We start from the raw sequence: 15,332 nt of genomic DNA on the forward strand, positions 1-15,332 counted from the left end.
GCATGACATCTTCTTTACTGTTATTATATACTCAGATGCTTACACTTCAAACTCACTTCCTTTTTGCATATACAAAATGTCTCCTTCCACTGTGACTTCCAGGTTCTTCTTATGCACTGTATGACCAAATCCATTCCTCCCTGGGAGGCAATATGGGTTTCTGTTATATCACAGCTATGGTTTTCCTCCTCCCCCTAAGACTAATAATGCTAGCTGCTGTGCCTGCCTGGCACCAATTCTGAAGAGATGTTCAGCAATCTTCCTGCACAATTATATGTATGCTTTTCATATGCATATTGTAACAATCCATTCATTCTGTAAGGACTTGAGTCTGCAAGAGGAGCCAGCCACATCCCTTGAATCCCTTGCAAAGTGAGACAGGTGTCAAGAATGGTTGAGTGTTTGCACTTTGTTCCTTTGCTGTAATTCTTACCGAATCCTCTGAAAAGCTACAGGCAGAAAACAGCATCCAATTCTGAGAAGGTAAACCCATTCCAGTCTGCCATGCCCGAAGGCAAAAGTGAAATCACTAAACAGCGCGTTCTTATTAGAATGCTACAGCTGTAGTGCACAGCCTGAGCAGGGACTCCACACAGTGTGTTAACTCATTTTAATATGGCAGCGATTAAGTTTTGCATTGCTAGGGAAAGAAGAGGCAGAGCAACTGTCGGGCTCCAGCTGACCTCAGCTTCAACTAAAGCTGAAATGTTTGTATGTGACTGAAATGTTTAGCTAGCTGCACTCTGGGAACATCATATCTTTGACAAAAGATTTGTTTTATGGCCGCTTTTGAAATCACTATCTTCTTTAACAAGGCAAATACAGAAATGGGCCAGATTCAATAGAGAAGGGCACACAGAGCTGAGAGTAGAAAGGAAGGAATTCTTCACATAGCACAGAGTTGGTCTGTGGAATTCACTACCACATCATGTAATGATGGCCACCGGCTTGGACGGCTTTAAAAGAGGATGAGACAAATTCATAGAGCATAATGCTATCAATAGCATTGCTTGAAGTAACTTGTTAATTGTTATTAAGTCCTTCCTTCCAAATAACAAAGGTATACGTCAGTGACATAACAATTGTAACTTAATGAAAAATAACTTTACCCCTATTGGTTGCACATCTTTCTCATTACGGTACTCTCTTTCTTAGGAGGTCTTTAAACACACCTCTTTCAGATTTGGACAAGATATTGTCCTTTCAACTCTTAAGATTCTGTGATTCTACTTTTACAGTAATGGGGTGCTTAATAGCCGCAACTATTTTAATTGCTTTAAAAGAGAGAGGAGAAAATAAAGTTGATTTCTATAAACTGCAACCATGATAACAATTGACTGCTGGGTCCCTGATAACTAAATACTTTTTAAAAGTAACTTTGCAGTTCTGGTAGTAGTCATGGCAACTATATTTGATTTGAGTATTGATTTCATTCAGATTTGTATCTGAGTGATTTTAAATTGCTTTAACAGTTTTCAGACTGTCATGTTTAAAACATTACATGCTGTAAGATGTTTTAAGCTCTAAATTATTTTTACTGTTTTAAATTGTTGTAAACTGTTCAGATTCGTTTTACTGGAAGCTGTCCTGAAATTCTCAGATATAGAGTGAAGAATAATTTTTATTTGCTTCATTTTGGATTACTTTTATGCGTTTGTAACGGTAGAAGATGAGAGCCAGAGTAGTATAGTGGTTTGAGCATTGGACTATAACTCTGGAAACCAGGGTTCAAATCCCTGCTCGGCCATGGAAATCCACAGGGTGACCTTAGGCAAGTCACAAACTCTCAGCCTCACAGAAGGACAAAGGTAAAAACATTTCTGAACAAATCTTGTAAAGAAAACCATGTGATTCAGTCACTTTGAGGTTGCCATAAGTCAGAAATGAGTTGAAGCCGCACAACAACAATAGTGAAAGATATTTGGAAGTAGTTTACTGGTGTTTTGAATCATAGAATCAAAGAGTTGGAAGAGACCACAAGGGCCATCCAGTCCAATCCCCGTGCCATGCAGGAACTCTCAATCAAAGCATACCTGACAGATGGCCATCCAGCTTCTGCTTAAAGACTTCCAAGGAGGAGACTCTACCACACTCTGAGGAAGTGTGCTCCACTGTTGAACAGTCGTTACTGTCAGGAAGTTCCTCTAATGCTGTAGCACTAACAAGAGTTACTTAAAGTGCCATTGGCATTATCTCTGAGAGATCCTCCACCAGGATCAATCCCCACTACTGCTGCTACTCAATAGTTCTTTGGCACACTTATGTAGTCAGGCTCCTTAGTAATAGCCTGTCTGACTCAGGAGATCCTACCAGCAGCCGCACCACTGTCAGAATAGCCTTCCAGCAGCACCTTTGGCAACCAAAGAGATAACTGCATCCATAGATGTCACCTGATGGCCAATATAAAAAAACAGACTACATGATGGAAAGCAGAAGGTGAAGAAGTTTCATTCTCTCTGCAAAAACAAGACCAGCAGCAGATTGTAGCAGATGATTTGAAAGACCGTATCTCCTCATATGAACCTGTCAGAGAATTAAGATCATCAGGGGAAGGCTTTCTGTCAGTCACACCACCATCACAGGCTTATTTGCTTAGGACACAAGAGAGAGCCTTCTCAGTGCTTGCTCTCATCCTTCTGGAATTCCCTTCCTTTAAGAGGCTAGGTTGGCCCCCTTCTTGTTTTCCTTTTGCCAACAAGCAAAGGCATTTTTATTTAAGCAAGCTTTTTACTGATTCAGGGGAATTATGTTTTATCTCTTTTTTCACTTTTGCATAATTTTTAAATGGTTTTATACTTTTAATGTCAGGATTTTAAATTGGATTTAAAACTTTTCTGTAAACGTTTTTAATTTGTTGTTTGGGAAGCCGCCTTGCGTCCTGTCCTGGGAGAAAGGTGGCATATAAATAAAGTAAATTAAGTAAATTAAAAATAATAAATTTTGGCACAGACCATGGACTACTAATATAAAAAAAATGGCTGAAAATCTATAGAAGTACACTAACCCAACCACTGTGCCAAAATACAACATGAAGAACATCCCTGTAGAATTTGAAAACAATGTAAATAATAGATTTGAACTATTAAGCCTAATTGACTAGGAGCCAGAAGAACTCTTGGATGAAGCCAGGGACACTGTCAGAGAAGGAATGCAAAAAGACACCATCTGCAGCTAAAAAGAAAGAAAAGCCTCAATAGCAGATGAAACTGTTCAGTTAAGGACCAGTGAAAAGCTAAGGTAAAAGGTGACAGAGATGCTGAGTATCCTGAATACAGTTGTTTTGTGGCTTGTGCATATGGTCAAAGAAAAGAATTATAATAATCAATGCAAAGAAACAGTAGACAGTAAAATAGTAGAATGAGGCTTCTTCCATAGGATCAAAGAAAGCAAAGGGAAATTTAAACCAAGTGGCGATGCTCTATGACCAAAATACTATAATGCTTGAGGAAAATATTAAAAATGGAAGCAACACAATGAAGAACTATATGAAAGAGACAAAAATATGATTTATTCAAGGAAGAACCTATTGTTGATGAACCCAGCAAGAATAGATGACACAAAGTTGTTTTACGCTACAGAAACAGAATCCATTCATGCTTTAACTAAGGCTGCAACCACACAGCAGAAATAATCCAGTCTGACACCACTTTAACTGCTCTGACTCAATGCTATGGAATTCTGGGAACTGTAGTTTTGTAAGACATTGAGCCTTCTCTGTCAGAGAGCTCTGATGGCCCAACAAACTACAGTTCCCAGGATTTCGTAACACTGAGCTAGGGCAGTTAATGCAGTCTCAAACTGGATTATTTCTGCTTTGTGGATGCAGCTTCAGATCTGCCAACAAATATGGAAAACAAAAGAATGACCCACAGATTAAAATGCTCACTATATATTCCAATCCTCAAGAAAGAGGACAACAGGAATTGTAGTCACCATAAGGCCACTGCATTACTATCCCCGGAAAGGGATGCTCAAAATGTTACAGCAAAGATTTTCACTATATACAGAGTAAGAAAAGCCATAGTTCCCAAGATGGGTTCAGAAAAGTAAAAGTTATAAAGATCATATTTCAAACAGACATTGGGAAATGTAGCATATAAAAAAAAATTCAGACAAAAATCTGCCTGTACTTTATAGCAAAGCTTTGACTGTGTGGATCATGCATACCTGTGAATCTCGCTAGTCTAGAAGAAATGGGTATGCCACAAGATTTGATGTCCTCTACTACTCAGGACAAGAGGCCACTGTGAGAACAGAATATGGAGAATCAGAATTAGAAAGGTGGTCTGCACTTTATGACATTACCTGTTTAATATATGCATCACAGGTCATACAAAAATATGGATTAGACCTGGAGGAAATAGACATTTTAAAATGGAGAAAGGAACATCAACAATTTAAGATATGCAGATGACACCATACTACTAACAGAAAATAGCAAACACTTGGAATGACTACCGAGGGAAATTAAGGAAGAAAGCACAAAAGCAGGATTATGGCTAAATATTAAGAAAACAAAAATAATAGCCACAGATGATTTCCATAACTTAGAATTGGATGCTGAAGACATTGAAATAGTCATAAATCAAAATGGAGACTGTGGTCAAGAAATCAGAAGACTCAGGCTGCATCCATATTGCAGAAATAATGCAGTTTGACACTACTTTAACTGCCATGCCTTTATGTATGGAATTCTAGGAACTGTAGTTTGTTGTGAAACCAGAATCCTCTGACAGAGAAGGCTAAATGTCTCACCAAACAACATAATTTTAGAATTCCATACCATTGAACCATAGCAGTTAAACTGGTATCAAACTGGATTATTTCTGCAGTGTAGATGCAGTTTAAGACATAAAAGGGCAACTACAAAGGAACTTCAAGTGTAAAGTTATATTGTTGAATACCAAAGTCAGGACTGTCCCTAGCGTTTCTAGTTTGAATGCATGATTGTGAAAGGTGGAAAATGAAAAAAGAGAACACGAAGAAAAATTTGAAATGGGATACTAGAGGAGAATTATATGGATACCATGGACTATAAAAAAAGAGAAATAAATGGTTTTGAGAGCAAATCAAGCTTTAACTCTCTCCGGAAACCAATATGACTAAACGGAGGCTATTGTACTTTAGACTGTCATGAGACATATAACTCATTAGAATGATTGGGAATGATAATGCTTGATAAAGGTGGAAAGCAGTACAAACAGAAGAAAAAGTTATTTACCAGAATGCCCTAGGCTAAAGGCCATACCGGCTGGAAAATTGTGGGAGTTATAGTCTCAAAAAATAATATAAAAGGTTTCAAATGTTGTTCAACCACCCTGTTCACTTTGCTTTCTCTTAATTTCTTTATTTTCTCTTCATTGATCCTCTTGCTTCTCTGATCATTGGTCAGTCATTTACTAAGACTAATCTGAGGTCACAGGGGTCCTTGCAAAGTTTTGGTTATGTGCATGCAGAAGGCAGGATAGATCCCTGACTGAAAGATGAAGTCCAATGAATTTTGGGCAAAATGAAACAATATTTAACCTATCATAGTTTTCAAAGAAGTAGCCTTGTTAGTCTGTTGTAGCATAAAAAGGAGGAAGGAACAGGGAGAGAGAAAGAAATGTGGCAGCACCTTTAAAACTAACTGGTTTTTATTTTTTGCATGAGCTTTCGTGGATATAAACACACTCCTTCAGATGCAGTACTGAGTGGTGTTAAGGCCTCAGATATAAAACATATTTATATAGTTGTGGCATTGGGATATACTATTTAACCTGTGGGCTTTTCATTGTCATTTGTTGTCATAGATTATATAGCCTTGGAAAGAGAGAGACAAGACTTGCTACTTAACAGATAGCAGATGCCTCCATAGCCAACAGTTCATTCTATTCACTGAATGAAAAAGGTGTTCTTTATCCATCAGTTCAAGTAGTTTATAGCATATAAAAACTAGTGAGTTTTCTCGTTTCTGCAGTCCTTTAAGCCTTTCTGCTGTTACAGAATAATGCAGTCATAAGGAACCTCAAAGAAAGTATGATGGAGATTTCATCACAAAGTGGTGATTCTACATCAACGTGTTGTAGAATTTACAAAAAAATACACTAAACTCACTGCAAAATTTATTGTACAGCTTTTCAGTTCAGACACACATTAAGATTTATGTTACATCTCAATGTGGATGCTTCTTTTTTATCGGAAAAAAGGGCTCTCACCCAAACTGAATAAGTGGCTTACGTTTTATACTTAATATACCCAAGTGTCTCTCAAAATTTCAAAATCTATCTATGAATAATAATGGAGGAGACAGCAAAAACATTTTATTTCTTCTCCTTTGCTACTCTTATGCAACATTTTATTCTTAGATGGTGAGAAATTTCTGAGGTTTAAACACTGGAAAGCTAATGACCTATATAGTTTACAAGATTTGTTTATTGGACAGCATCCTAAATCTGGAACTTAACTGAAACATCAACTGAGTGACAGAGCTGCTTCATGGTTCTAAAACACCAAGTAATTCATTTTGTTTACCATCTTTAAAATAGCTGGCTATGAACCATCCTCTCTCACAAGTTGAATCTATTTTGATGCAGTGTATAACCAGTATAGTTAACTTCTAATTTATATTTTTGCCCTGTTAGACACTATGTATGGTAACAGTTTATGGGTTAAATAATCTTGGGGGAAAGATCTTGGTTTTGAAATTGGCAGTTTTCTTTAAGGAATTATTCATTTCTAAATTCAATCTTCAAGCCTGAACTCTCTCTGGAAGCCAAGATGACTAAGCTCAGGCTGTCATACTTCAACCACATCATGGGAAGACACTTTTCTAAGACTCATTAGAAAATACAATGATGCTGAGGAAGGTGAAGAGCAGCAGAAAGAGAGGAAGACCGCATGACAGATGAATAGACTCAATCAGGGAGAATACAGGCCTGAGTCTGCAGGGTGTGAGTAGACAGAGAGATATGGAGCAGAAAGGCTGCCCAGGCAGAGGCAGACTGCTTGGCTGTCAGCTGATTCCTGTTTGCCATACCTATGCAACCCAAGAGGTGGGCTGGGTGAATAGGTTACCTTCATCTGGCAGGTGGTTTGGTTGATACCTAGATCCAGACCTATGCTTTGAGTCAAGCTTATTCAGATTTCCATTCTATTTCCCATGCCTGCTTTTGGGTCTCCAAGGTGCGTTACAGACCGCCAAAAAGCGGCGGCCTGTACCCGCCTCCTTCCCCGGGGTATCAGGGCCTCAGCAGTCAGAACGGCAGCCGCTGAGGCCCCGATCCGCCGCTTTCCAGCCCGCGGGGAAGCGGCAAAAGGCGGCGGCGGGGCAGAAGGAGAAAGGCAGCCGTCTGAAGGCTGCGCCCAGTGACACAAAGCAACGCCGCAAACCAGGAAGGAGCTCCGAAACGGAGCTCCTTCCTGCTCCACGCAAAGGGCACACTAAGCGCCCTCACGCAGAGCGACGACGTCACGTCCGTGCCGCCCCGTATAGAGGCGGCGCGGTCATGACGTCATGGCGGCCCCCATGTAAATGGGGCGCCGCCATTTTGTACGGACTAAGTCCATACTAGGGTTAGGGGGGTGCGGAAGCACCGCACCTTCCTAACCCTAATACGGACTGACTACGTACTAAAAGGCCCGTCTGTAACGGGCCCAAGAGAAAATGTGGCTAGTTGCCCTTATGGAGAAATTTACTGGTAAAACCAGACACTCTGAAAATGAAGACATTATTGAAACTGTTTTTATTTATTATTTGAACCATAGTCAGGACATATTAATATTTTCACAATCCCTTTTTGGCCTTTGAAATAATGTTGTGCCATAGATCTAATTAATATATACGTAGTGTATTAGGTAACTAGTCATCTTGCAAAACACAGTTTTCACATATTGTAATTTGAATGCCTGGTCAGTTGTCTTGGTTCTGGATTTGGTTTTGTATATGTAAGAGGTGCTTGAGATCTTCTGTTGTTGTCCAGTCTCAATGCCAATTGGTGCTGATGCACAACTCTTGTATGCAAGCTGAGGTGTTCAGTCCTAAGAGGATTCACTCTGTACAGCTCTCTTTCCAAGCTATTTGTGGGAGGTGGCAGCAGGGGAATCCTACAATTTTAAATCCAAATCATTTCTGCAACATCTTATACATTCATTTCTATGACAAGATGACATGTTATCAATAACTTGAATGCCGGGGGAGATGAGATTGGCAACAGAAAGGGACGGGATAGTGTGAACCTTTAAACTGTTTTCTGATGTTCAAGCCATGGGCTCTGCAGGTCAGATGACTTCTTTTGGCAGATTCTGCACGAATCAGGACCTGGCAAATGGGAAAACAAGGCATGCACCAGTTATAGGCTATATAGGCTATGCCTTCCACTTCATAGTAGGATATTTGTGACTCATCTGTGTGGAAACTGTTGAGAGATAGCCCCTAATTTCTCTTGACAAAGGAATGTAGACCAACCACTCTACTATCTCCAAAGAATCTGAGCACATCCTGACTGAAGGACAGTCAGTGAGTGAGGTGGGATGCATATTCTTTAAGTTAAGTGGCCAACTAGTCACATCTAATAGTTCCAGTGACCTCTCTTCCTGGTGTGTGTGTGTGTGCTGAGTCCACTCCCATGCTCTCTCTAATCTTGGTTTCACTTTGCCAGTTTGTTTTGTGTTGGCTTCATTTGCAAAACAGCACTCAGTGAGAGATGCGCCTTGTTATCAGATACATACCTGTCACTTAGTCATGCTTCTGCTTTGCTGTCACCCTCATGGCCACTCTCTCCTCCATCCTGGGCATTTCTGTCCATACCTTCTGCAATGCAAAACCACTTTTTTGAACAAGGGAGTTCCATGAGCTCATAGCAAGATCATGAGGGGTCAGCGCTTTATAAATAAAGGTTAATAATAATAATAATAATAATTATAATAATAAAGGATAGGTTTCAGTCTCACCAGTTGCTTGCATGAGGCATGCCTGCCTTTGGGCAGCAATTATGTGGGCTCTACTCTTGACCCAGAGCTTCCAGCCTTTGGCCTGCATCCACCTCCTCTCCAGGACTGACATCCTAAAGAAGTGAGTCTGGTTTGATAGTGCAGGAATTGAACTGGGCCATATTATATTTCCCATGCACACGTTAGCAGCCTCTATTGGTTCAGTGCTACCTTCCTGGAGAGCATCACCCTCCTGTGGTTCAGCATCCTCACTGTCCTGGCTGGATCTCCACTGCATTTTCTAGGGGCCTACCTGTTATTGCTTCATCCTAACTACTAACACCCAACTTTATTGACTTCTCCTGGTTTGCAACACTGCAAACCAGGAGAAGTGAATTTATTGGGTGTGCCTCCATGTATATTTTGCAGGTGTGTTTCCTGATTGGTTGGTCCATTAAGTGGTTCACAGGTGAGAATGGATGTGCTGTATTTCCTCACAGGGTACCCCGAGGAGTCCAGATTGGATGTGCCCCTACCTCATCCTCCTTATGCTTGAATATACCAGCCCAACATGCATGGCTTTCCCTGACATCTCTCTGTAATAGCCTCACATCTGTTTTCCCTAAAACCATGGAGTTCAGCCTATGAGCATTTGCAACTCATGTGAGATATGTCTTTGGGCTGAAGATGTTTAGGATACTTGAGGTGGGCCAAGGCAATGTCCCGTCCCAATCACAACTGGTTTTCGGCCCCTTAATTTTGAGATGGTAGAAAGCAATGTGCTTCACTGCACTCACAGAAACATCTTGAAGGGAGCACCAAGGTTCATCTAGGGCTGCAGATGCCACTCTCTGGAGTTTATCAGACAAGGGGAATTGGAAGTATAATCCAATGGCAATCCGAATGCAATCATGGGGTTTAATGTTATTGCGTGACAACCCACTACACACAAATTCGGGCAATGGGAAGTCAGTCCGAACACAATCATGTGGTTTCACGTTATTGTGTGATAGACTGCCACACGCAAATTTGGGCAATGGCATGCTATTTTGGGGCAATGGAGAGCCAGTTCGAATGCAATGTGCATTCACGTAATTGCGCTAAACTAGCGACTTTAAGTGAATGCGTTCTGGCCCCACTTTCTTTTCATTTGAATTTAAGAGAAATTCCTCCCGTTTGATAAACTGTCACATTAACTACTCTAGAAATCTACTTTAGATGACCCAGGGAAGATGTAACAGTAACATTGATTTATAATAGATTCTTAATGAGAGTGGTCCAGAACAAGCAGGCAACTGTATAGTCCACAGTGGTGTGGACTATACAGTTGGCCCTCCACATTTGTGGCTTTGACTTTTGCGGATTTGATTATTTGCAGTTTTGATTCATATCTTCTCCCTAGACATCTCTTGGTCCTCCAGCACAACTTTCCCAGAAGTTGACCATAGAGTTATGCTGGTGAATGTAGACGTTCCTAGAGAAAACACTTCTATAGGCATTTGTAGGTACTCCAAAAAGATTCTGTGATCTGCGTTCTGGCCCCACTTTCTTTTCATTCGAATTTAAGAGAAATTCCTCCCGTCTGATAAACTCCTCTGAGACAGCAGTCATTTCTGACCTACAAAAATGCCCTGCTAAGGGTATAACGGATACCCTTTAAATTGCATTATGCTCAGTATAATCACCAAATGAGAAAATGCCCAGAGCATGACACACCTATTTTATGCCAACTGCAACACTTACCTATTCATACCTAGGCTTAATTCAAAGTGCTCATTTTGGTCTTTGAAACCACAATTGATTAGGGATCACGTTCCTTGAAATATTGCATGCAACTATATAAACACGTCCGTCTGTTGAGGAGAGTCCGCTCATTTACCTGCAATTAGCAACTATTAGATTGGCAAGCAAAAGGGACGGGATATCTTGCTAATGTAACCACCTCCCTATTCCAGCATATATAGTTCACCCCTTTTCTATTAGTGTTTTAAATGTCGATGCTCATTGCTGTTCCAATTTTTGCCAAATGCGTAGAGTTTTTATTTTTGCTTATTTTTGTAAGCTATTTCCCCCCCTCAAAAAACCATCCTAGAAATATAGGTTTTCCTTCAATACACCTCTAAGGTCTAATCTGCACTGCAGAATTAATGCAGTTTGGCAATACTTTAACAGCCCTGGCTCAATGCTATGGAATTCTGGGATTAGTGGCTTTGTGAGGTATTTAGCCTTCTCTGTCAGAGTGCTCTGCTCCCACAACGAACTACAAATCCCAGGATTCCACAGCATTGAACCATGCCTGTTAAAGGAGTGCAAAAACTGCGCTATTTCTGCAGGGCATTGTGTTTTGGGGCACGGCGTCCTTAACCACAAAGGATGGCGAGGGAAAGGCACCACAAAATGTAGGACACCCCAGGGGGAAATGTAGGACATGACAAAGCGAAAGCTGAATACTATATATATATATATATATATTAGAATATTATAACATTATTATGTAGTTTAATATAATATTATATTATAATATTCTTTTATGGCATTATAATATTATAATATAATATAATACAATATTCTAATATTCTTATATAATATATTATAATATAATATTATAATGTTATATTATGATATTCTATTATGATATTATAATATTGTATTATAATATAATATTCTAATATATTACGTGATTATAATATTCTATTATATTATAATATTCAATTATGATATTATGATATTATAATTGTATTATAATAATATTCTATTATGGTATTATAATATTCTAATATAATATAATATTCTATTGTGATATAATATTGTATTATAATATAATATTCTAGTATATTACATGATTATAATAGTCTATCGTATTTTAATATTGAATTATGATATTATTATTGTATTATAATATAATATTCTATTATAAAATAATATTCTATTATATTCTTTTATAATAGAATTTTCTATTCTACTATTCTATGATATAATAGAATATTGTTTACGTTATAACAGAAAATAACATTATAATATTCCATTATGATATTACAATATTCTATTATAACTGAATGTGACAGAATATTATTCTATTCTATTATGATATAATATTATAGTATTATTTTATGATATTTTATGTTATAATATTATATTATAACATTTATATTATTATTATTATTATTATTATATTTATATTATATTACATTTAGATATCCATAAATGACAAAGGAAGCATGGATTCATATCTATCTATCTATCTATCTATCTCCATGCTCAAAGTCGGAGGGCGTTTCTGAGGCGCTGCTTTGCTCCTCCTCCTGTCACTCAAAACGACCTCGGTCTCTGCGCGCGGAGAGAGACAGAGAGCCACTTACTGAGGAGAGAGAGTTCCAACTGCCTCGCGCACGCGCATGCGCGCGGCCTCCTCCCTTCATTCCTCCTCTTCTCACCTGGCCGCCGGCGACGTCACGTGCCCAAGGGGGCGCGAGGCGAGGCGAGGCGAGGCGAGGCTCAACCTGAAACAGACAGCGAGCGAGCGCTGTTTCCCTACAGTCCCTATTGAGGGCACCACACTGGCTTCGTCTGTCCTTAGTGCGCATGCGCCCGAGGAGCCGGGAAGCCCTATGTGATAGATAGGGAGGGAGGGAGGGAAGGAAGGAGGCGTGGGAGGAGGAGGAGGAGGAGGAGGCGGGTCGGCTGCCTGCCTGAGTGACACCAGCCCTCCCCCTCCCCCCTCGGCGCGCGTGGGCGGTGGAACGTCCCGAGGATGACGTGCGGCGTCCTCGAATCCCGTGTCTGGCTGCTTGGCTGGCTCCTCACTCGTTGGTGGCGAAGGGAAGCGGAGCAGCCGCCGCCGGGAGGAAGGAGGAGGAGGAGGAGGAGGAGGGGGCAGGAAGAGGAGGGAGGAGGAGGAGGAGGAGCGGCGGCGGCGGCGGCGGCGCCATGGCGGCCCTGGAGCGGCCCGTGCCCAGTCCCGAGGCGTTCCTGGGGCAGCCCTGGGCCGCCTGGGTCCGGGAGGCCGCCCTTCCGCACAGTAAGGGCACCCGACGCAGACGCCCCCGTCTCCGCCTCCGACGGGCCTCAGGGAGGGAGGGAGGGAGGGCAAGGGAGGGTGAGAGAGAGAGAGGGGGGGGGGACCCAAACACAGGGCGCCATGTGTCTCTCCCAGAGACAGAGAGAGAGAGACAGCTTGCATGCCCTGACGCCTCTGAGTATCTGAGACAGAGAGAGTGAGGCATCTTGCATGCCCTGCCTCCTCTCCTCCTCCTCCTCCTCCTCCCCTGCTCCTTCCTCCCCTCCTCACCTACTCTTTCCCCCCTACCCACTACCCCTCTCTCCCCCACCTGCCTCTCCCGCTTCCTCCCCCTGTTCTTTCCTCACTTTCCCTTTTCACCTCTCCCCTCTTCCCCATCTCTTCCCCTCCTCCTCCCCCCTACCTCTTCACCACTACCTCCTCTCCTCCTACCCCTCTTCTCCTCCTACCCCTTCCCCCTCTCTCCTTCCTCCCCTAACCCTCTCTTCCCATCACCTCTTCCCCATCTCATCCCCTACCCCTTTTTCCCCTTACCCACTACCCCCTCTCCCTCCTTCCCCCATTCCCCCTACTCACCCTCTTCTCCATACACTCTTACCCCCCTCCCCAAACAGCTCACCTGGGGCTTCACATCCACTTGCATATACAGAGAGGCTGGATGGCTATCTGTCTATGGGGTTGCTTTGATTGAGAGAGTTCCTGCATGGCAGAATGGACTGGATGGCACTTGGGGTCTCTTCCTACTCTATGGTTCTATATATATATATATATATATATAGAGAGAGAGAGAGAGAGAGAGATGCATACGCCACCAGCCTTCCCATGTGCGTCTCTGAAGGTGTTCACAATGTGTCCGGCTGGTGCTGCTTGCTTTGCAACAGTCCTGGACTCTGTCTGGGCCAGCTGCATGTGGGGAGGAAGAGGCTGCTTGACTGGCTGGCTGTCAGGGGGAAGATGCTCTGGGATGGGGAGGACATGTGGGAGAAGAGAGTCTGTATTTGATAAATTGGACCAGGGCCATGAGAAAGATGCTGTTGCATGCGGGTTTGAGGTGTGGGATGAAGGATGCTGTTGCTTGGAGGAAGTCTGCCTGAGGATGCTCCTTTATGACAAATTGCAGTGAGGGTGGTATTTTTGTCCTTGGATTTATCCCTCTCTCCCATCCCACCTCTTGCTGCTATTACAGGACATCCCTTAACTCCCCTCCGTGCAGTTTGTCAATATAGTGACATACAAAATCTTGGGGTTTTTTAAATTGTATTTTTTGCCCCTTGTGACTTTGCTTCTTTTCCACAGGTATAGAGCTAGAAGACACTGGAAAGGAGGGCGGAAAAAGCAGGGAGGTAATGAGGCTTAATAAAGAAGGTAAGAAGCTGGGGGCTCACACTGTGGACTTGGGCATTTCTGTATCGCTTTTTCTTCCCTTCCCCTTTGTGGTTCTAGTTTAAAGTGTTTTGTAGGCGAGACGATAACAGCCGTGTTGACTTTTGTGCTGGGTATAACTATGCATAAGGCTCACTGGGCCTAAAGGCCCGTCACTAAATGCTGCTGTGTTGATATGGTTCTGTGTGCATATATATTTGCATGCGCTGTGAGGATCAAAATTAATCCTAACCCAAAAGCGCCTGTAACCATCAATAACAGAGTTTTCTTCCTAATTTCTCATTGTTCTGTTACTAATTTGGTACAATCCTGTATTAAAGTGTGAAAGTAAATGGACAGATGTGTCTGTTCACCTGTTTCCACGCTAGTCATGTTTTGTTTTGTTTTTTAAAAACTGAACATTCAAGGCTTCTGTAGTTGGAAATGCCACATTTGAGTCCAGGGTCACTCTTCAGTTTAGTTTTAATGGTGCTGGAAATAGAATTTCCCATAATAACCAGATGTTGGCACAAATTGGTTTTTTTTAAAAGCCTTGGGTTTTTTAACGTGTTGCAGGGAGTTGTGTAGTCTATATTTGTAGGTTAAACCATGTGTAATGGCTCAAATAGACATGAGGAGCTTAGCCTGTAGAACCATATTTCAACTGGAATGTGAGGAATTATTAGTATGCCGCCATATTTATGAGTGTGTGTACAGACTACAAATGGCTGGTGTTGGCAAACAATTCCATACTCTCGATAAAAGGAGGAACTTTACAACTGCAGGCAGTTCACATTGACAGATTTGTTTTGTAATATGATTTGTAGACTAATCAGCTAGTATCTGTCAGATTTTGCGCTGTGTGGGTTTATGATAGTACAAGCATGATTTTCGTGCACACTTAGTGTTAATGAACTTAAATGCTTTTTGTTATTAGGGGGTGGGGATATACCATGGCAGTGGAGCTTCACAGTTTCAGGCTAATGGCTTGTTCTTCTCAGCCAATGAGTTGAAGCAGTAGTTCACTAAGATGAGGAATATA

The 15,332-nt window shown here is 41.5% G+C and overlaps 1 protein-coding gene and 1 long non-coding RNA gene across 4 annotated transcripts in view; one reads left to right on the forward strand and one right to left on the reverse strand.

The window, feature by feature from the left end:
• Positions 1 to 7,746: 7,746 nt before the first annotated feature.
• LOC149312397 (uncharacterized) lies at positions 7,747 to 12,610 on the reverse strand. The gene is made up of 3 exons (XR_016281252.1): positions 12,270 to 12,610; positions 8,710 to 8,791; positions 7,747 to 8,299 (listed from the first exon to the last, which is right to left on the reverse strand). It is a non-coding gene; the product is annotated as an uncharacterized LOC149312397 (long non-coding RNA).
• Positions 12,611 to 12,768: 158 nt separating this feature from the next.
• Positions 12,769 to 15,332, forward strand: part of LOC149312398 (ataxin-7-like protein 1) — a 107,468-nt gene continuing 104,904 nt past the window's right edge. For all 3 annotated transcript variants that reach the window (XM_089524540.1, XM_089524542.1, XM_089524541.1), the window contains exons 1-2: positions 12,769 to 12,928; positions 14,225 to 14,293. In XM_089524540.1, the coding sequence (XP_089380666.1) occupies positions 12,838 to 12,928; positions 14,225 to 14,293 (160 nt within the window). In that variant the 5' untranslated portion in view covers positions 12,769 to 12,837. The remainder of the gene's footprint in view (positions 12,929 to 14,224; positions 14,294 to 15,332) is intronic.

The sequence above is a fragment of the Sceloporus occidentalis genome, unplaced genomic scaffold (genome assembly GCF_023333645.1).
Source record: "Sceloporus occidentalis isolate IW3139 unplaced genomic scaffold, rSceOcc1.0.p SCAF_5, whole genome shotgun sequence".
Taxonomy (NCBI): domain Eukaryota; kingdom Metazoa; phylum Chordata; class Lepidosauria; order Squamata; family Phrynosomatidae; genus Sceloporus; species Sceloporus occidentalis.